Source organism: Delphinapterus leucas, chromosome 3 (assembly GCF_059928025.1).
Source record: "Delphinapterus leucas isolate spDelLeu-1000000601 "Yukka" chromosome 3, BTC_Dleu_Yukka2, whole genome shotgun sequence".
Taxonomy (NCBI): Eukaryota; Metazoa; Chordata; class Mammalia; order Artiodactyla; family Monodontidae; genus Delphinapterus; species Delphinapterus leucas.
Genome location: NC_143131.1, coordinates 74092930 through 74116166, shown reverse-complemented (window position 1 = coordinate 74116166; position 23237 = coordinate 74092930). Strand labels below are relative to the sequence as shown.

Here is a 23237-nt window from a genome sequence, read left to right as displayed (position 1 = left end):
TTGGTGCTCTGGCCAGGTTTCAGGGCTGTACCTCTGAGATGGGAGAGCCAAGTTCATGACATTAGTCCACCAGAAACCTCCCAGCACCACGTAATATCAAACGGCGAAAATCTCCCAGACATCTCCATCTAAACGCCAAGATCCAGCTCCACTAAACAACCAGCAAACTAAAGTGCTGGACACCCTATGCCAAACAACTAGCAAGACAGGAACACAACCCCACCCATTAGCAGAGAGGCTGCCTAAAATCATAATAAGGTCACAGACACCCCAAAACACACCACCAGATGTGGACCTGCCCACCAGAAAGACAAGATCCAGCCTCATCCACCAGAAAACAGACACTAGTCCCCTCCACCAGGAAGCCTACACAACCCACTGAACCAACCTTAGCCAGGGGCAAACACCAAAAACAACAGGAACTACGAACCTGCAGCCTGTGAAAAGACCACAAACACAGTAAATTAAGCAAAATGAGAAGACAGAGAAACACAAAGCATATGAAGGAGCAAGGAAAAAACCTACCAGACCAAACAAATGAAGAGGAAATAGGCAGTCTACCTGAAAAAGAATTCAGAATAATGATAGTAAAGATGATCCAAAATCTTGGAAATAGAAGGGAGAAAATACAAGAAATGTTTAACAAGGGCCTAGAAGAACTAAAGAGCAAACAAACAATGATGAACAACACAATAAATGAAATCAAAAATTCTCTAGAAGGAATCAGTAGCAGAATAACTGAGGCAGAAGAATGGACACGTGACCTGGAAGATAAAGTTGTGGAAATAACTACCACAGAGCAGAATAAAGAAAAGAGAATGAAAAGAACTGAGGACAGTCTCAGAGACCTCTGGGACAACATTAAATGCACCAACATCCTAATTATAGGGGTCCCAGAAGAAGAGAAAAAGAAAGAAACTGAGAAAATATTTCAAGAGACTACAGTTGAAAACTTCCTTAATATGGGAAAGGAAATAGTTAATCAAGTCCAGGAGGCACAGAGAGTCCCATACAGGATAAATCCAAGGAGAAACACGCCAAGACAGATATTAACCAAACTATCAAAAATTAAATACAAAGAAAAAATATTAAAAGCAGCAGGGAAAAACAACAAACAAGGGAATCCCTGTAAGGTTAACAGCTGATCTTTCAGCAGAAACTCTGCAAGCCAGAAGGGAGTGGCAGGACATATTTAAAGTGATGAAAGGGAAAAACCTACAACCAAGATTACTCTACCCAGCAAAGATCTCACTCAGATTTGACGGAGAAATTAAAACCTTTACAGACAAGGAAAACCTAAGAGAATTCAGCACCACCAAACCATCATTACAACAAACGCCAAAGGAACTTCTCTAGGCAGGAAACACAGGAGAAGGAAAAGACCCACAAAAACAAACCCAAAACAATTAAGAAAATGGTAATAGGAACATACATATTGACAATCACCTTGAATGTAAATGGATTAAATGCTCCAACCAAAAGGCATAGATTGGCTGAATGGATACAAAAATGAGACCCGTACATATGCTGTCTACAAGAGACCCACTTCAGACCTAGGGACACATACAAACTGGAAGTGAGGGGATGGAAAAAGATACTCCATGCAAATGGAAACCAAAAGAAAGCTGTAGTAGTAATTCTCATATCAGACAAAATAGACTTTAAAACAAAGATTACTACAAGAGAAAAAGAAGGACACTACATAATGATCAAGGGATCAATCCAAGAAGATATAACAATTGTAAATATTTATGCACCCAACATAGGAGCACCTCAATACATAAGGCAAATGCTAACAGCCATAAAAGGGGAAATCGACAGTAACACAATCATAGTAGGGGACTTTAATGCCTCACTTTCACCAACAGACAGATCATCCAAAATGAAAATAAATAAGGAAACACAAGCTTTAAATGATACCTTAAATAAGATGGACTTAATTTATATTTATAGGACATTCCATCCAAAAACAACAGAATACACTTTCTTCTCAAGTGCTCATGGAACATTCTGAAGGACAGATCATATCTTGGGTCACAAATCAAGCCTTGCTAAATTTAAGAAAATTGAAATCACATCAAGAATCTTTTCTGACTACAACGCTATGAGACTAGGTATCAGTTACAGGAAAAAAATCTGTAAAAAATACAAACACATGGAGGCTAAACAATACATTACTAAATAACCAAGAGATCACTGAAGAAATCAAAGGGAAATCAAAAAATACCTAGAAACAAATGACAATGAAAACACAACGACCCAAAACCTACAGGATGCAGCATAAGCAGTTCTAAGAGGGAAGTTTATAGCAATACAATCCTATCTTAAGAAACAAGAAACATCTCAAATAAACAACCTAACCTTACACCTAAAGCAATTAGAGAAAGAAGAACAAAAAAACCCCAAAGTTAGCAGAAGGAAAGAAATCATAAAGATCAGATCAGAAATAAATGAAAAAGAAATGAAGGAAACGATAGCAAACATCAATAAAACTAAAAGCTGGTTCTTTGAGAAGATAAACAAAATTGATAAACCATTACCCAGACTCAATAAGAAAAAAATGGAGAAGACTCAAATCAACAGAATTTGAAATGAAAAAGGAGAAGTAACAACTGACACTGCAGAAATACAAAGGATCATGAGAGATTACTACAAGCAACTGTATGCCAATAAAATGGCCAACCTGGAAGAAATGGACAAATTCTTTGAAAAGCACAACCTTCCGAGACTGAACCAGGAAAAACAGAAATATAAACAGACCAATTACAAGCACTGAAACTGAAACTGTGATTAAAAATCTTCCAACAAACAAAAGAACAGGACCAAATGGCTTCACAGGTGAATTCTACCAAACATTTAGAGAAGAGCTAACACCTATCCTTCTCAAACTCTTCCAAAATATAGCAGAGGGAGGAACACTCCCTAACTCATTCTACAAGGCCACCATCACCCTGATATGAAAACCAGACAAAGATATCACCAAGAAAGAATACTACAGGCAAATATCACTGATGAACATAGATGCAAAAATCCTCAACAAAATACTAGCAAACAGAATCCAACAGCACATTAAAAGGATCATACACCATGATCAAGTGGGGTTTATCCCAGGAACGCAAGGATTCTTCAATATACGCAAATTGATCAATGTGATAAACCATATTAATAAAATGAAGGATAAAAACCATATGATCATCTCAATAGATGCAGAAAAAGCTTTCGACAAAATTCAACACCCATTTATGATAAAAATCCTCCAGAAAGTAGGCATAGAGGGAACTTACCTCAACATAATAAAGGCCATATATGACAAACCCACAGCCAACATCATCTTCAATGGTGAAAAACTGAAACCATTTCCACTCTGATCAGGAACAAGACAAGGTTGCCCACTCTCACCACTATTATTCAACATTGTTTTGGAAGTTTTCGCCACGGCAATCAGTGAAGAAAAAGAATTAAAAGGAATCCAAATTGGAAAAGAAGAAGTAAAGCTGTCACTGTTTGCAGATGACATGACACTATACATAGAGCATCCTAAATATGCTACCATAAACAACTAGAGCTAATCAATGGATTTGTTAAGTAGCAGGATACAAAATTAATGAACAGAAATCTCTTGCATTCCCATACACTAATGATGAAAAATCTGAAAGTGAAATTAAGGAAACACTCCCATTTACCATTGCAACAAAAAGAATAAAATACCTAGGAATAAACCTACCTAAGGAGACAAAAGACCTGTATGCAGAAAATTATAAGACACTGATGAAAGAAATTAAAGATGATACAAATAGATGGAGAGGTATACCATGTTCTTGGATCGGAAGAATCAACATTGTGAAAATGACTCTATTCCCCAAAGCAAACTACAGATTCAATGCAATCCCTATCAAACTACCAATGGTATTTTACACAGAAGTAGAACAAAAAATTTCACAATTTGTATGGAAACACAAAAGACCCCAAATAGCCAAAGCAATCTTGAGAAAGAGAAACGGAGCTGGAGGAATCAGGCTCCCTGACTTCAGACTATATTACAAAGCTACAGTAATCAAGACAGTATGGTACTGGCACAAAAACAGAAACACAGATTAATGGAACAGGATAGAAAGCCCAGAGATAAACCCATGCACATATGGTCACCTTATCTTTGATAAAGGAAACAAGAATATACAATGGAGAAAAGACAGCCTCTTCAATAAGTGGTGCTGGGAAAACTGGACGGCTACATGTAAAAGAATGCATTTAGAACACTCCCTAGCACAATACACAAAAATAAACTCAAAATGGATTAAAGAGTTAAATGTAAGGCCATACACTATGAAACTCTTAGAGGAAAGCATAGGCAGAACACTGCATGACATAAATCACAGCAAGATCCTTTCTGACCCACCTCCTAGAAAAATGGAAACAAAAACAAAATAAACAAATGGGACCTAATGAAATTTAAAAGCTTTTGCACAGCAAAGGAAACCATAAACAAGACAAAAAGACAACCCTCAGAATGGGAGAAAATATTTGCAAATGAAGCGACTGACAAAGGATTAATCTCCAAAATTTACAAGCAGCTCATGCAGCTCAATATCAAAAAAACAAACAACCCAATCCAAAAATGGGCAGAAGACCTAAACAGACATTTCTCCAAAGAAGATATACAGATTGCCAACAAACACATGAAAGGATGCTCAACATCATTAATCATTAGAGAAATGCAAATTAAAACTACAATGAGATATCATCTGACACCGGTCAGAATGGCCATCATCAAAAAATCTACAAACAATAAAGGCTGGAGAGGGTGTGGAGAAAAGGGAACGCTTTTGCACTGTTGGCGGGAATGTAAATTGATACAGCCACTATGGAGAACAGCATGGAGGTTCCTTAAAAAACTAAAAATAGAACTACCATACCACTCAGCAATCCCACTACTGGGCATATACCCTGAGAAAACCATAATTCAAAAAGAGTCATGTACCACAATGTTCATTGCAGCTCTATTTACAACAGCCAGGACATGGAAGCAACCTAAGTGTGCATCAACAGATGAATGGATAAAGAAGATGTGGCACATATAGACAATGGAATATTACTCACCCATAAAAAGAAACGAAATTGAGTTATTTGTAGTGAGGTGGATGGACCCAGAGTCTGTTATACAGAGTGAAGTAAGTCAGAAAGAGAAAAATAAATACCATATGCTAACACATATATATGGAATCTTAAAAAAAAAAAATGGTCATGAAGAACCTAGGGGCAGGACAGGAATAAAGACACAGACCTACAAGAGAATGGACTCGAGGACACGGGGAGCAGGAAGTGTAAGCTGGGACAAAGTGATAGAGTGATATGGACATATATACACTACATAATGTAAAATAGATAGCTAGTGGGAAGCAGCCGCATAGCACAGGGAGATCAGCTCGGTGCTTTGTCACCACCTAGAGGGGTTGGGTAGGGAGGCTGGGAGGGAGGGAGACGCAAGAGGGAAGAGATATCGGGATATATGTATATGTATAGCTGATTCACTTTGTTATAAAGCAGAATCTAACACACCATTGTAAAGCAATTATACTCCAATAAAGATTTTTTAAAAAAACCAAAAATCTTGAGATAAAATGGAATGTTTAAAAAAAGAAAGAGGATATCTAAGGTTTCAGAAATTAAGAATTCCCCCCTCCCAAAATCTGTAAAAAATTATCTTCTAAGAATTTTTTTACCTCCAAACCATAAAGTTTCAACTGAAGAAGTAACAATTAACCACCAATACAGGAAAAGAGGTAAGTTTATAGAGAGAGTTCACAAAATATGTTTTGCTAGCAAACAGATAACCTTGATCTGCTCGATGAATATACTGATGATTTACAAGAGCATCTCGATTAAAGAATATACACATATTGATCTATGTTAAGAGAGTAATAGGTCTAGAGCAGTGATTCCAAGTCATGTTTTCTTGAAATGTTTCAAGGATTCCACAAACATTTAACTCAGTTCAAACAATGTTCTAAACTTCTAAAATAATAAACACATTTAAAGAGGTATATCCAAAAAAAGGATATATTAAGACTATATTAAGCAATTTATAAAAATCATGGATAGGCCTGTTCAGTAGGAAAAGCTTCACATTATAGCAAACAAAAAATTACAAAATAGTTCAGTCATTTTCTTCATCATTAAATATGAGAAAGATCTTTTTAACTTAATTGTAACTGAATTTAGAAAGACAGCCAGAGGTTGGTGCCGGCTAGAGAGTCCAAAGGTGCTCCAATGAGCCTTCTCAGCGTGTGTGAAAACTCATGTCACTTCAGTATATCTAAAACTTTAACTCTCCAGAACACGCAGTTTCTCTGTTCCTCTCAACCGCAGTTGTTAGGCAAATTACTACTCTACTTAAAAATCAAAGGAAAAATGATACCATAATCTCTCCCAGAGTGCCCTTGACTCTTTTGACAAAGAAAGTAATGATCAGGGGCCCTTCCAGAGCTAATGGCTCCAAATAGGTCTCCTCAGATAAAGAGTCGGGAGCAAACTGAACCACTCCATTTGGATCACCAAACTTTTGTATCTAGAAAGAGAAACAGAGAGCAGAGTGAAAATGTATATAACAGCTATGGATGAAATTACGGTATGCAATGTATCAATACACTGATGTATTGTGTATACACAAGATAAGCTGAGGAAATGACAGAAACACAATCACGATACTTGGATATAATCCACCTAGCTACCTGATTTTTAAAAACCTTCTTTATTTTGCTGATTGTTACCAAAACAGGTAGGTTCTTATCCCCCAAGGATAATGGGAATAAGTGTTCAGAAAACTACACTTTGTAGAATCACCAAAGGATAATACTTCAATTACTGAATTTAGCTTTATTCACCTCTCATTTGCTTCATTTAACCAGTTAAGTTTAGCTAACCTCTTTCTACTCGTTATGATATAATACAATATGGAGAGAAGCAAAGGCCCTGTGACGGTTAATTTAATGTGTCATCCTGGCTAGGCTACAGTGTCCAACTGTTTGGTCAAACACTAGTCTAGATGTTGCTGTAAAGGTATTTTGCAGATATGATTAATATCTACAACCAGCTGACTTGAAGTCAAGAAAATTATTCTCAATAATGTGAACGGACCTCATCCAGTCAGTTGAACCTTAAAGAGCAAACACTGAGGCTTCCTGGAGAAGAAGGAATTGTGCCTCAGGACTGCAATTTAGGAATCCTGTTTGAGTTTCCAGCCTGCTGGCCTGCCCCACAAAATTCAAACTCAAGACTGCAACTTCGGTTCTTTCCTGGGCTTCCTGCCTGCCAGCCTGCTTTATGGATTTTGGACTTGCCAGACCCCACGATCCTATGAGCCAATTCCTTAAAAAAAAAAAAAAAAAAAACTCCTTCTCCATATATATTTCCTAATAGTTCTGGTTCTCTGGAGACATCTGACTGATACAGACCCCAGACATGAGTGTTTTGCAAACTTAAAAAAAAGGTGCATCTTTCAGTCTTTTTTTCAGTAACCTTGGTCCCCAGCACTTTCTTCCCGGATGGACTGGGTGACTCATGCAAAATATGCTGAACTCGGATCTGATCCACACCATCATTGCCCTAATTGTACAAGTACCATTTTTCCTTCCAACAATCTGACTTGTGACATCTGTGAACTTTTATGTACTTTAATGGCAAAGATATGCAATGCGTATGATATGACAAATGCCTCCTCTCTAAAAGTGCCAAATATCCCCAAAACATCAGATTTTCTCAGAAAGTGTAAAATAAGTATTTCTCATTATCTTAAAGCCTTTAAAAATTATCAATTGGGGCTTCCCTGGTGGCGCAGTGGTTGCGAGTCCGCCTGCCGATGCAGGGGACACAGGTTCGTGCCCCAGTCCGGGAGGATCCCACATGCCGCGGAGTGGCTGGGCCCATGAGCCATGGCTGCTGAGCCTGTGCGTCCAGAGCCTGTGCTCCACAATGGGAGAGGCCACAGCAGTGAGAGGCCCACGTACCGCAAAAAAAAAAAAAAATATATATATATATATATATCAATAATGAGGCTATGGAATAAACTAATATAAGAACCAGAACATCTGATCCACAGGAATTACTATGACTTCATTTGGTCTTATAACTTTAAATTCATCATAAGCCCATAGAGTCTCAACAAATGTAAATGTATTTTCCAATAAATCGTTAAATCCAAAATTTTGTGGGCAAAACAAAGTCAGACTTACTGTTAATGTAACATCTTTAGCTCTGGAGTCTAATTTAGCTTCTCCTTTCACAAGTTTAAGTTTAATAATGAAAGTCTTTTCAACTTCAATGTCATCATGAGGATAGACTATCAGAATGATGCTTCTCACTCCACCTTCCCCATCTCCAAAGGAGAAGGACCCGCTCACCGGGTCAGCGATGTCTCTGTTCTGTGATGGTAAGGCTTCCTGAGAATTGGGTCCGACTATCTCCCAGTTTACCTGCGGGGTGTTTGTTTTTTTAATAGAAACGATCAGCTTTAAACAAAGAATTACTTAGCAGGATATGTAGTATTAAAAATATATATAATACACGTGAAAATTATTCTAGAGTATCTCCAGCAAATTCCTATGTTATCAACTCATGTTGTTTAAAACAATATTTGCAAATATAAGCTATGTATCTACAGAATATCTGTTTTCATGAATAGCAATGTCTAACAAGTAAAGAAAGATCTGAATACCCAGTCATTTGTTATCACCACAGGATAACAAAAACATAAAGGTACATATTCTAAATACATATATTAGAGTAATATGAACTTTAAAAATATGAGTACAAACTGTCTTGCTAGTGCACAGCTTCTGTCCATCAAAACCTATTTGAATCAGACTATAAAATCATGTGAAAGGTCTGCTGGGCGTGCAGCAATAAATATACTTAAATTCCTAGTGTAAGAGAAACAGAAATTTTCATAAATTGTTACAAGAAACAAAAATTTTATATTGCAACAAATGCATTTTTTTAAGTTTCTATAATTTAAAATTGTATACTTTTCATATGCATAAAGAAAGAAAACTGGGCACTTCTCTTTGCTTCTTTCATCTTTCATCAGCATTGGACACAGCTGACCGCTTCTTTCTCTTGAAACACTGTGTCCTGTCTTCCTTGGCTTACATGTTACTCACATAACACATACCTTCCTAGTTTTCCTTCTTTACTTCTCAATCTTTTTGGCTGGCTCTCCCTCCTCAGATCCCTAAATGTTGGGAGCCCGCACTTGGGTCTATACCCCTTACATCTCTGTCTACACTCCTTAGGCCACAGAGTTTCAAATGCCTCCAGGTGTATCAACATCTTTTGAATCTGTGTGCAGTCCTGACCTCCCCACAACCCACACTCGAACTTCCCTCTGCCTACCTGCCCCTCCACTGGGGTGTCTAGTAGCTATCTCAAATCAACAAGGCCAAAACAGAACTCTTGCTTTTCCCCCAAGCTTCGGCATCTCAGTAAACAGCACTACAATTTAACCAGTTGCTCAACTAAAATTCTAGCAGTTATCCTTGATTACTCTCTTCCCCTCTACAAGCCCAGTGAATTTTTTCTCCAAAACATACTTGATGCCCATTCCCATCTGGCCAGCTCCATCTCCACCCTTGTCTGAGCCATCGTCAGCTCTGCCCTGGGCTATAGAGGGCAAGAGCCTTCTAACTGCTCTCCCTGCTTCTACTCCAGCTTCTTGACAACCCATTTTCCTCACAGCAGTTATAAGTGAGCTGACAACCTGGTGACACCGACATCATTCCCCTGCTTAAAACTCTCTAATGGCAACCTATTTGCACTTAGACTCATCATCTTTAACCTGGCTTAGAAAGTTCTCTGTGACCAAACACCTACTGGCCCCTCTGATCTATCTTGTGCTGTTATCCCTTCATTTCCAAGCCCATCCACCACATGGACCTCTGCATACCGCAAACATGCCAAGCTTGTAGATCTGCACTAGCTAATCCCTCTGCCCAAATGCTCATCCCTCTAACAATTACTTGAGCACCTTCTTTCTTATCATCTTTCAGCTTTAATATCACACCCTTACCATCCAATCAACAGTGGCCAGCAGGTCACTTATGATTGTGTCTCCTGATTTTACATTCCTGCGAAAAACTTAGTGTTATCAGATCATTTTCTTTTCATTTTTTTGTTTATTGTTTGAAAACTTTATGAGAACAGAGATGAAGTCTGTCTTGTTCACCAGTGCGTTCTCAGGGTCTGGTACATGGAAAGCCCTCTACAAATACTTGTTGACTTTTACCAGAATCCTTCATTTAATTTTTAACTTTCTCTCAAGAGTGTCCTGAGGACAGCTATATGCCTTATGCATTTTTATGTACTTCAAAGGATTTTAGAAGCTGCTTTATACCTACTAGGTAATTAATAAGTATTACTGACTGTGAATAAATAAATGACTATATTTGAGGAATAAGAAAATCCAACACCATATCTATCAATCCAAATTATTTTTTAAATCATGGGAAGAATAACTCTACCTGAATCTCTCCCAAGAGTCCTCCAGTCCGCTCCAGCATCAAGGGTAAAATCATTGTAGAATTGGGATTAGGAATAGAAATTTTGCTTTGATTGAGAAATCTTACTACACCAAAGGGAGAGTCACTCTTGGCAATCGTGATTCTGCACACTAGGTGGCGCCCAAGGACCGCTCCACCAGTAGCTCCAATGAGCAGGATTTCAATGGGCTCCTCAAATTCACTGCATAGCAAGGAGCAATTCTGTGAGTCTAAACATATTAAAATGCTTCTAAAATCCAAATAGTCATTTTCAAAATTGGTCATACATATTCAAGGCACAGTAGTCACACACCAAGTGGTAAGAAGAGGGTGCTTAGCTAAAAGCACAAATGATCACTTCAATATTACATAAACTGGGATAGTTATTAGACTTTCTTCCCCTCTTTTTAATTGCTTAATGCATTAAGGAAGTGATCTGCAGGATGTTTCCACATTCTGATTAGACTTTTCAAATCTAGAAGAATAAAAATTATTATTTCTTCTTCTGTTTGAGAAAAAGTGAGGCACAATCACAATGGACTCCCAATCCCTTTTTCCCTATCTCAGCACCTCCTAAAGTTTCTCACTCATTTTTCAATGGGTACAAGTATAATCTAAAATTCTATTATCAGTGCAAAACATAGGTAAGGACTGGAGCACAATACTCATGCTTTACATATGCCCATGTTATTTCCAATATCACTAAGTAGTTTTACCTTTCATCGTCATCAATGATGGAAACATTTATAAAACTTAAGCTCTGCCCATGCTGAAAGGTGACTGAACTACCATGCAGTACATAATCAACACCACCAGGAACTGCAGAAGAGCTCTGAGAGATGACATCAGCTGTCACACGGCCGTAAGTGCCATGAAGCCTCACCACTGGAATCATGATCATCCCTACGTCCTCCTCCACTGTAACAGGAATTTGAAATTAATTGGTACGCCAGACAAAGCAAGTGACTTTTATAAGATTAAGTCAAATCAAACATGACAATTAAATATAACAGTACAACATAAGCACTCAATTTTTCCGTAGTTCATTTATTGCTTTAAAAAACAATTAGTGAAAATGTCATGACTTATTTTTTTTTAGGAGAACTATAGTATGTCACAAGTTGAAAATTATAGTGAGCAGTGTAAGTTAGAATTTAAATAATCGATTTAATCATTAGCATAGCCATTCTTTCTCTGTGTGCCACATATACATAAATAACCCTTGCTTTTTTGACAATGCTAGATGAGCACAAAAAACACTTAAAATATGTGTACTCAAAGGAAACCATTCTGGGGGGCTTCCCTGGTGGCGCAGTGGTTGAGAGTCCGCCTGCCGATGCAGGGGACACGGGTTCGTGCCCCGGTCCGGGAAGATCCCACATGCTGCGGAGTGGCTGGGCCCGTGAGCCATGGCCGCTGAACCTGCGCGTCCGGAGCCTGTGCTCCGCAAAGGGAGAGGCCACAACAGTGAAAGGCCCGCGTACCACAAAAAAAAAAAAAAAAAAAAAAAGGAAACCATTCTGGATTGTTTCTGCATATTTAACTGAAACATCAGTAATATAAAAACTAAGGTGTATGTTATTTATATCATATGAGTGTTTGAAAACTCCAGATATAAAGATGATTCTGTTACATTTTCAGTTCCTATGAAATCTACTTGTAAATCTGAAAATGCTTCCTCAGTGCTTGATTTCAACTTAAAAATTCTATTCATATTTTATTTCTTCTTCAGCTATGCTAACATATGTATATTAAAATATCATTTAATAGAGTTCACACTAGCCAGGGCTAAATAGTACTGAACTTACATTGTAATTATAAATGCATTGTCCCAAATATCCCCAAAGATAGTGAATCAAACAGAAATCAGTGAACAAAAAAGATCCAAGTCCCATTTTTCTGCTGGTGTAAAAATGCAGCCTTTTTTTACTTGCTGTAGACTGAAGTTCACAAAATGGTGATGTTTTCCAGGACTTTACCCATGAAGTCAATACAAATCAACTCCTAAAGTGATTTCTGATGAACTTTAAAAATGGCTAGATAACGAAAGAATTTGACGGAGGCAATGAAGCCAATAAATTAATTGCAACAAGAAGATACCATGTTTATTTTGAAAGGTATATTCATATTCTGCTTTTGAATAAAATCAGAAAAAGCAGCCACCTCCTTCTACCAGGAGGAAATATAACCATATATTCTGCATTCTGCTTCTACAAGAGGGGAGAATTGGCAAGATAAGGCAAGCTGCTATTAGAAACTGTTTCAAGAAAGCATGATTAGGAGTCCAGATACTACCTGCACCTGCGGTCCAGTAAAATATTTCAAAGGTGATTATTCATTAGGAAGTGAATATTCACTGATTTCTAATCACAAAGGAAATTAAGCATTACATAAATCAGAAATATAAGTGTTTGAAATATAAACATTTCAACAATCTTAAAGTTAAACATAATTTCTCTAAATGCCTTATTCCCAACCATTCCACTTTGCCATACAAAAGTGAGATTCAAGACTGCCCAAAGGTAACTCAAAATATATTTTTAAAATAAATATGTAAATATATATAAAGGCATATATAAATACATACAAAGGTGTATACATGTGTACACACACATGCACGCACACACACATGCACACACCCCAAATCGGGAAAATCTGCATACAGCAATTCAAACTGACAATGTCGTGCTGAGGTACTCTAATTCAGAAATTGGTGGTAAATTTATAAGTAACGTTACTGAACCTACCTTCAAAGGCAGTATAACTTGGGTCAAATTCAATGATTCCCTCTGCGTTATCATTTTTCATTATGATGATTCGGACAATGGAGATGTCTCCGATTTCAGGAGGTTGATCCACCTGAAGTCCATTTTCTTGGATGGTAAAATCATACCCTCTTTCAGAGTCATAAAAAATAAATAAAATAAATTGAGTATAATTGTTTAGCATGAATTGAAGAAGGGTCCTATTAGCTCCTATAATTTAGTCCTATTAAGCTTTTTCATCCTTTTAAAGATCCCAACACGAAAATACTTTTCTTTTCTGAAATGATGTTTGAAATATATTTCTGTGCTGTTCCCAATTATCACCGCCTGCATAAAACCAAAACTAATATAAAGTTATTAAACTTAGGCAATAGGAAAAGATAATAAAACTATTAGGAAATTGGGAAGAAGTTGGAAAATGAACCTCTGGGGCTAGGAATTTACTGCTGAACACATACTACAGTAATGGGTCACGGAAGGGAATGTACATTAAATTGTAGTGCACTCAAAGATGGAAACCAGCTTGGTTAGAGATCTACAGTGTTAGGTTGAGAGGGTTACTTTATTTATTTATTTTTTTTATGGAAGAGAGAGTTACTTCAAGGATATAACGAGTGTCATGCCACTAAAGAAATTTTAAGCTAAACCATCAAGATTCAAGAAAATATTCCAGTTTCTGTGAATATCAATTAAATCAATGCCTCTATTCTTTCATATAGATGGTAGTTTACTTGTCTAGCAATGTATTTCTGCTGAGAAAGTCTCTTTTAAAGATTGCTATTACTCCCATCAAATAAAAGTTTTGACTTCCTGGGTTTTACATTGCTTTAATTCCTGAAGCTACCAAAAAAGATGGCACTAAACCATTTTAGTCCTTCCTTCAATTCCCAAATTCTATTTACCTAGTATTTTTAACCTACCTAGTTTGGAAAGGTTGAACGCTCATTAATTAGATTATATACAAGACAAAATTAGAAAACTGGGGGTTAAAACATTAAATGATAAGAGAAACCGTTATCAGTAGTCTGAGATGGATCGTGGTTTAGCTGCTTACCGTAACTGAATATCAAGCCAGTAAACTTTCTAGCAACTAGGCAAATTGGGTTTATACTACTCTCCTTTTCAGATCAAAGGAAGCCTAGAAATTTATCTGGAAGAAAAACTTGTTTCCTCAGAATTCAGCTTAAGTAGGAATTGCCTTTTTTAAAGGGCAGCAGCGAGGGCAAATGCCTCAAGCCCCACTTAGTCAAAAACACAGATATAATCTCACACATAATGAGCTACATTTACCAAACTTCACTCACTTAATTAAAACAGTCAGTGGCCATCTCAAGTTTTAATACATTTAATATAAGTACAAATTCATTCCCATCGTCAGACACAGAATCATACCTGGGAAATTTAAGAGTTGAAGTGTTAGTGAGCCCACAATGATTTTTCCCGGGGGAATGATATACACTCTGCCTAAGTCATTCAGTGAAATATTTTAGTTAAAAAAAGCTTTAAAGCATTGCATTAATATCACAAATGCAAAAGCATTTTCATTGCATGCACAAGTAAACTTCCTTTAGGACATATCTAAGTGCAAACATTATTCCAGTTGAAGGTTGTATGTAAGCCATAGGTACAGAGGTGCTTCTTGAGCCACTTAACCTGTAGGTATTCCATCTATTTCATCATGCAACACGTGTTTCCCACCCTTGTTAATCAAGTCGCTGCACTAAATCAGAGAATGAGAGGGACTCAATATGGTTAACTCTTGATTTTCAATGAAAACATGGTGCATTAACTACCAACCATCTTTTACTCAAAATTTTCTCCCCTGCTTTAAAAATGCCATTGGGCAAACATCTACCTCATTCATCACAAAGAAGACAATACTGTACAGCCTTCAGAGACATCAAGGAAAGAAATCTCTCAGTCCAGCCTGTTCCCTGGTGTAGAGACAGAGATGGAGGAACCAAAATCTGCCCCACCAGCTGACCTTTGACCTAGAGAACAGCTCCTCTCTTTCCTCACCAAATTACTACAAGCCCACACCATGTTCGATTCCCCTGCTGCCCAGAGTGACTTCACACAACAGAAACACATACTTTCAATTTTCAGGAAAACATTTTATTCTCGAACACTGTATAATTAACAGTCTTTACCACCACTGTCCTGGTCTAGTGTCACATAAATGTGAGACAAAGCAGGGAAAGACTGTTTTATAGTCAGTTCAGTATTAATCCCTGCACAACCTAGCTTTCACTCATCCTTTCTCTCTGTTTTGTTTCCCTTTTCCTATCTTTCTCTTTTACTTTACCTTCCCAGGAGTTCCACCTTTGTAATCACTAGGGAAAATTCCTCAGGGCCTTCAGGAAGGCTGTCATCAAGGATTTCAATGTGCACACTTTTCACCGTCTCCCTCGCTTCAAAGAGGAGCTGCCCTGGTGGAGGGATGAAATCCACGCCGGCCTCGGCTGTCCCACTCACAGCCTCAAACCAGAGCCTCACGGGGCCAAAAGAGCCACCCGAACGGATGATTGTGAGGTTAACCTATGCAAGAAGCAGTTTTTTATTTTGGATGAGTACTCTACCAGACAAGACTTAATTTTGAGTGTCTCTAATCCTATTTACCAGGATTATGTCGAAGTTACATGTAAATTTATCAAAGTATATAAATTCTACGTTAAAATGATATCAGGAACACATTAATCAGTTTGTGAACACTTTGGAATATGAACAGAGAAACACATTTTAAAGATCACTCACGATATAAAAAATAAAAATGATATTTAAGATTTTAAGCATTTCATGCTCCACCTTTTGCACTTCCTCTGACACCCGAAGTTGTTCTTGTGAAAAGGCGAATCGTCCATAGGGAAAGTCACTAGCCACCACTGTGATGTTGGCAGTGCTGCTGGCTTCACGCCATACCCCCCCGTCGCTGACTCCAGTGAGCTGAAACTCATAGAAACACTTTTCCTCAGGAATGTCATCATTCAAAGCCTAGAGAAGGACAGAAAGAGCCATGAGCAGTAGAATCTGAACATTTAAAAAAATATATCTATCATATAAGCAAAACAACGAACTCTGTAGTACTGACCACCTCCCACCACCCCACCCCCCAACCACACACACACACAGCAAAGGGCATAACAGCAATCAGTAATACTGATACCTGTAACACTACAATTGCCGCAGACTGTCCATCTCGCATTGTTAGTTTTCCTGAAGTTTCAGCAAATTCCCCCATGGAAGGAGGGAATATCCTCCAGTACACTGTGACCTCCCCAGAAATCGCGGGGCCACGAACGAGGCTACAACAACACACAAATGTATATTTCATTTTGATTGAAAAGAGCTTTTCCTAAATATTTGCTCTATCCTTCAAAAATAAACAATTTTCAATTATTTCAAGAATATTATGAATTTCAATAACCCTATCTATCAACTATAAAGCAAAAAAAGTCTTTCAATTCCAAGACAGTAACACCCAAAATACTGAGCTTGTGTAAATCTGCTTGACAAGAATATTAGGAAAAGCTGAACACTAAAAGTAGAAGGTTTAAAGGAATAAAAAAAAGCATGTATGGACTTTTCACTTACTACACAAGATACAAAATACAAATAAAGAACAGTAAACACTTCACACATGCAATGCTAATGAAAAAACTACCAAAAAGATAAAGTTCTGACACAAATTCAGCTACTTTATTGATAACTGCTATCTCATTCCTCATGAGAAAATTTATGATAAACAAAACTGCCTATGATCATACTACCCTAGTTAAATAATAGGTCCTAATTTTAGAACAATCAGAATCATCAAATCTTTGATCCAGATGATTTTTGAAGGAATGATTCTGGAGCTGAGGCACACAAGCTTAAAGAGATGAAGTAACTCCTATTTTACATGGATAGTGACAGAACAGGGCTGAAAGCACAGATTTCTTGATGTTACTCAGTGTGCTCTCCTTGGCATGGGGTTGTGCAAATCATCAAAAAAACAGTCAGAAACCTTCTCATGGCCTACCCAGCTCTTTGGCGGGGATAATGGTGGACTATGGGAGGGCTCACACCAAGGAGTACTACCCAGAATTACTGCTGCAAGTGTCCTTGTCCCCACGGGGAGCCACAGCCACCCCTCCACCTCTGCAGGAGACCCTCCAACACTAACAGGTCCAAAGCAGAAGGCAGAAGGTACACACTCCCATTCCGCAAAGAAAGAGGTAGAGGGACCTTAAAGTAGCATTTTTTAAAAAAGCTGGGTGGCTGACAGGCTCTTGGTGCTCCGGCCAGGTGTCAGGCCTGAGCCTCTGAGGTGGGAGAGCCGAGTTCAGGACACTGGTCCACCAGAGACCTCCTGACCTCATGTAATATCAAACAGCGAAAGCTCTCCCAGAGATCTCCATCCATTTCAATGCTAAGAACCAGCTCCACTCATCGACCAGCAAGCTACAGTGCTGGACACCCTATGCCATACAACTAGCAAGACAGGAACACAACCCCACCCATTAGGAGAGATGCTGCCTAAACTCATAATAAGGTCACAGACACCCCAAAACAAACCATCAGATGCAGTCCTGCCCACCAGAAAGACAAGATCCAGCCTCATCCACCAGAACACAGGCACTAGTCCCCTCCACCAAGAAGCCTACACAACCCACTGAACCAACCTTAGCCACGGGGGGCAGACACCAAAAACAACGGGAACTACGAACCTGCAGCCTGCGAAAAGGAGACCCCAAACACAGTAAGTTAAGCAAAATAAGAAGAGAGAGAAACACACAACATATGAATGGAGCAAGGTAAAAACCCACCAGACCTAATAAATGAAGAGGAAATAGGCAGGCTACCTGAAAAAGAATTCAGAATAATGATAGTAAAGATGATCCAAAATCTTGGAAATAGAAGAGACAAAATACAAGAAATGTTTAACAAGGACCTAGAAGAACTAAAGAGCAAACAAACAATGATGAACAACACAATAATTGAAATTAAAAATTCTCTAGAAGGGATCAATAGAAGAATAACTGAGGCAGAAGAACAGATAAGTGACCTGGTAGATAAAATAGTGGAAATAACTACTGCAGAGCAGAATAAGGAAAAAAGAATGAAAAGAACTGAGGACAGTCTCAGAGACCTCTGGGACAACATTAAACGCACCAACATTCGAATTATAGGGGTCCCAGAAGAAGAAGAGGAAAAGAAAGGGACTGAGAAAATATTTGAAGAGATAATAGTTGAAAACTTCCCTAATATGGGAAAGGAAATAGTTAATCAAAAAATACACTGGAAGGAATCAAGAGCAGAATAACTGAGGCAGAGGAACATTCTACATAGTGGAAATAACTACCGCAGAGCAGAATAAAGAAAAAGAATGAAAAGAATTGAGAACAGTCTCAGAGATCTCTGGGACAACATTAAATGCACCAACATTCGAATTCTAGGGGTCCCAGAGGAAGAAGAGAAAAAATAAGGGACTGAGAAATATTTGAAGAGATTATAGTTGAAAACTTCCCCAATATGGGGAAAGAAATAGTCAATCAAGTCCAGTAAGCTCAGAGAGTCCCATACAAGACAAATCCAAGGAGAAACACACCAAGACACATATTAATAAAACTATCAAAAATTAAATACAAAGAAAAAATATTAAAAGCAGCAAGGGAAAAGCAACAATTCACACACAAGGGAATCCCCACAAGGTTAACAGCGGATCTTTCAACAGAAACTCTGCATGACAGAAGGGAGTGGCAGGACATATTTAAAGTGATGAAAGGGAATAGCCTACAACCAAGATTACTCTACCGAACAAGGATCTCACTCAGATTCGATGGAGAAATTAAAACCTTTACAGATAAGCAAAAGCTAAGACAATTCAGCACCACCAAACCAGTTCTACAAAAAATGCAAAGGAACTTCTCTATGCAGGAAACACAAGAGAAGGAAAAGACTTACAATAACAAACCCAAAACAATTAAGAAAATTGTTTGGAACATACATATTGATAAGTACCTTAAAAGTAAAAGGATTAAATGCTCCAACCAAAAGACATAGACTGGCTGAATGGATACAAAAACAAGACCCATACATATGCTGTCTACAAGACACCCACTTCAGACCTAGGAAAACATACAGACTGAAAGTGAGGGGATGGAAAAAGATATTCCATGCAAATGGAAATCAAAAGAAAGCTGGAGTCGCCAATTCTCATATCAGACAAAATAGACTTTAAAACAAAGACTACTACAAGAGACGAAGAAGGACACTACATAATGATCAAGGGAGCAAACCAAGAAGAAGATATAACAATTGTAAATATTCATGCACCCAACATAGAAGCACCTCAATACATAAGGCAAATACTAACAGCAATAAAAGGGGGAATCGACAGTAACACAATCATAGTAGGGGACTTTAACACCCCACTCTCACCAATGGACAGATCATCCAAAATGAAAGTAAACAAGGAAACACAAGCTTTTATTGATACATTAAACAAGATGGACTTAATTGATATTTATAGGACATTCCATCCAAAACCAGCAGATTATACTTTCTTCTCAAGTGCACATGGAACATTCTCCAGGATAGATCACATCTTGGGTCACAAATCAAGCCACAGTAAATTTAAGAAAACTGAAATCATATCAAGCATCTTTTCTGGCCACAACGCTATGAGATTAGAAATCAATTACAGGGAAAAAAACATGAGAAACACAAACACATGGAGGCTAATCAATATGTTACTAAATAGCCAAGAGATACTGAAGAAATCAAACAGGAAATCAAAAAATACCTAGACAGAAATGACAATGAAAACATGACAATCCAAAACCTGTTGGATGCAGCAAAAACTGTTCTAAGCAGGAAGTTTATAGCATTACAAGCCTACCACAAGAAACAAGAAAATTTCAAATAAACAATCTAACCTTACACCTAAAGGAATTAGAGAAAGAAGAACAAACAAAACCCAAAGTTAGTAGAAGGAAAGAAATCATACAGATCAGAGCAGAAATAAATGAAATAGAAACAAAGAAGGGAATAGCAAAGGTCAATAAAACTAAAAGCTGGTTCTTTGAGAAGATAAACAAAATTGATAAACCATTAGCCAGACTCATCAAGAAAACAAGGGAGAGGACTCAAATCAATACAATTAGAACTGAGAAAAGAGAAGTTACAACAGACACTGAAGAAATACAAAGCATCCTAAGAGACTACTACAAGCAACTCTATGCCAATAAAATGGACAACCTGGAAGAACTGGACAAATTCTTAGAAATGTATAACTTTCCAAGACTGAACCAGGAAGAAATAGAAAATATGAACAGACCAATCACAAGTAATGAAATTGAAACTGTGATTAAAAAGCTTCCAACAAACAAAAGTCCAGGACCAGATGGCTTCACAGGTGAATTCTATCAAACATTTAGAGAAAAGCTATCACCCATCCTTCTCAAACTCCTCCAAAAAATTGTGGAGGAAGGAACACTCCCAAACTCATTCTATGAGGCCACCATCACCCTGATACCAAAATCAGACAAAGATACTACAGAAAAAGAAAATTACAGACCAATATCACTGATGAATATAGATGCAAAAATCCTCAACGAAATACTATCAAATAGAATCCAACAACACATTAAAAGGATCATACACCATGATCAAGTGGGATTTATCCCAGGGATGCAAGGATTCTTCAGTACATGCAAATCAATCAATGTGAAACACCATGTTAACAAACTGAAGAATAAAAACCATATGACCATCACAATAGATGCAGAAAAAGCTTTTGACAAAATTCAACACCCAGTTATGATAAAAAGTCTCCAGAAAGTGGGCATAGAGGGAACCTACCACAACATAATAAAGGCCATATACTACAAACCCACAGCAAGCATCATTCTCAATGGTGAGAAACTGAAAGCATTTCCTCTAAGATCAGGAACAAGACAAGGATATCCACTCTCACCACTATTATTCAACATAGTTTAGGAAGTCCTAGCCACGGCAATCAGAGAAGAAAAAGAAATAAAAGGAATACAAATTGGAAAAGGAAAAGTAAAACTGTCACTGTTTACAGACAACATGATAGTATACATAGAGAATCCTAAAGATGCTGCCAGAAAACTACTAGAGCTAATCAATGGATTTGTTAAAGTAGCAGGATACAAAATTAATGCACAGAAATCTCTTGCATTCCTATACACTAATGATGAAAAATCTGAAAGAGAAATTAAGGAAACACTCCCATTTACCACTGCATTAAAAAGAATAAAATACTTAGGAATAAACCTACCAAGGGAGACAAAAGACATGTATACAGAAAACTATAAAACACTGATGAAAGAAATTAAAGATGATACAAACAGATGGAGAGATATACCATGTTCTTGGATTGGAAGAAGCAACAATTGCAAAAATGACTATACAACACAAAGCAGTCTACAGATTCAATGCAATCCCTACCAAATTACCAATGGCATTTTTTACAGAAGTAGAACAAAAAAATCTTAGAATTTGTATGGAGACACAACAGACCCCGAATTGCCAAAGCAATCTTGTGAAAGATAAAGGAGCTGGAGGAAACAGGCTCTGGACTTCAGACTATACTACAAAGCTTCAGTAATCAAGACAGTATGGTAGTGCCACAAAAACAGAAATATAGATCAATGGAACAGGATAGAAAACCCAGAGATAAACCCATGCACATATGGTCACCTTATTTTTGATAAAGGAGGCAAGAATATACAATGGAAAAAAGAAATCCTCTTCAATAAGTGGTGCTGGGAAAACTGGACAGCTACATGTAAAGAATGAAATTAGAACACTCTCTAACACCATACACAAAAATAAAATGGATAAAAGAGTTAAATGTAAGGCCAGATACTCTAAAACTCTTAGAGGAAAACATAGGCAGAACACTGCATGACATAAATCACAGCAAGATCCTTTCTGACCCACATCCTAGAGAAATGGAAATAAAAAAAAAATAAACAAATGGTACCTAATGAAATTTAAAAGCTTTTGCACAGCAAAGGAAACCATAAACAAGACAAAAAGACAACCCTCAGAATAGGAGAAAATATTTGCAAACGAAGCAACAGACAAAGGATTAATCTCTAAAATACACAAGTAGCTCATGCAGCTCTATATCAAAAAAACAATCAACCAAATCCAAAAATGGGCAGAAGACCTAAACAGACATTTCTCCCAAGAAGATATACAGATTGCCAACAAACACATGAAAGGATGCTCAACATCACTAATCATTAGAGAAATGCAAATCAAAACTACAATGAGGTATCAACTCACACCAGTCAGAATGGCCAACATCAAAAAAATCTACAAACAATAAATGCTGGAGAGGGTGTGGAGAAAAAGGAACCCTCTTGCACTGTTGGTGGGAATGTAAATTGATACAGCCACTATGGAGAACAGCATGGAGGTTCCTCGAAAAACTAAAAATAGAACTACCATACGACCCAGCAATCCCACTACTGATCATATACCCTGAGAAAACCATACTTCAAAAAGAGTCATGTACCACAATGTTCAATGCAGCTCTATTTACAATAGCCAGGACATGGAAGCAACCTAAGTGTCCATCAACAGATGTATGGATAAAGGAGGTGTGGCACATATATACAATGGAATATTACTCAGCCATTAAAATAAACGAAATTGAGTTATTTGTAGTGAGGTGGATGGACCTTGAGACTGTCATACAGAGTGAAGTAAGTCAGAAAGAGAAAAACAAATACCATATGCTAACACACACACACACATATATATATATATATATATATATATATGGAATCTAAAAAAAAAAAAAAGGTTCTGAAGAACCTAGGGGTAGAACAGAAATAAAGATGCAGATATAGAGAACGGACTTGAGGACCCAGGGAGTAGGAAGGGTAAGCTGGGACGACGTGTGAGAGTGGCATGGACATATAAA

General features: G+C 37.6%; 1 protein-coding gene across 1 annotated transcript in view; it reads right to left on the bottom strand.

Moving 5' to 3' along the window:
• Positions 1-23237, bottom strand: part of ADGRV1 (adhesion G protein-coupled receptor V1) — a 199633-nt gene that overhangs the window by 2449 nt on the left and 173947 nt on the right. Inside the window, exons 61-68 of the mRNA XM_089908569.1 lie at positions 16458-16596; positions 16100-16285; positions 15600-15832; positions 13277-13425; positions 11246-11447; positions 10512-10731; positions 8229-8468; positions 6416-6565 (exon numbers count right to left, since the gene is read on the bottom strand). Of these exons, the coding sequence (XP_089764695.1) occupies positions 6416-6565; positions 8229-8468; positions 10512-10731; positions 11246-11447; positions 13277-13425; positions 15600-15832; positions 16100-16285; positions 16458-16596 (1519 nt within the window). The remainder of the gene's footprint in view (positions 1-6415; positions 6566-8228; positions 8469-10511; positions 10732-11245; positions 11448-13276; positions 13426-15599; positions 15833-16099; positions 16286-16457; positions 16597-23237) is intronic.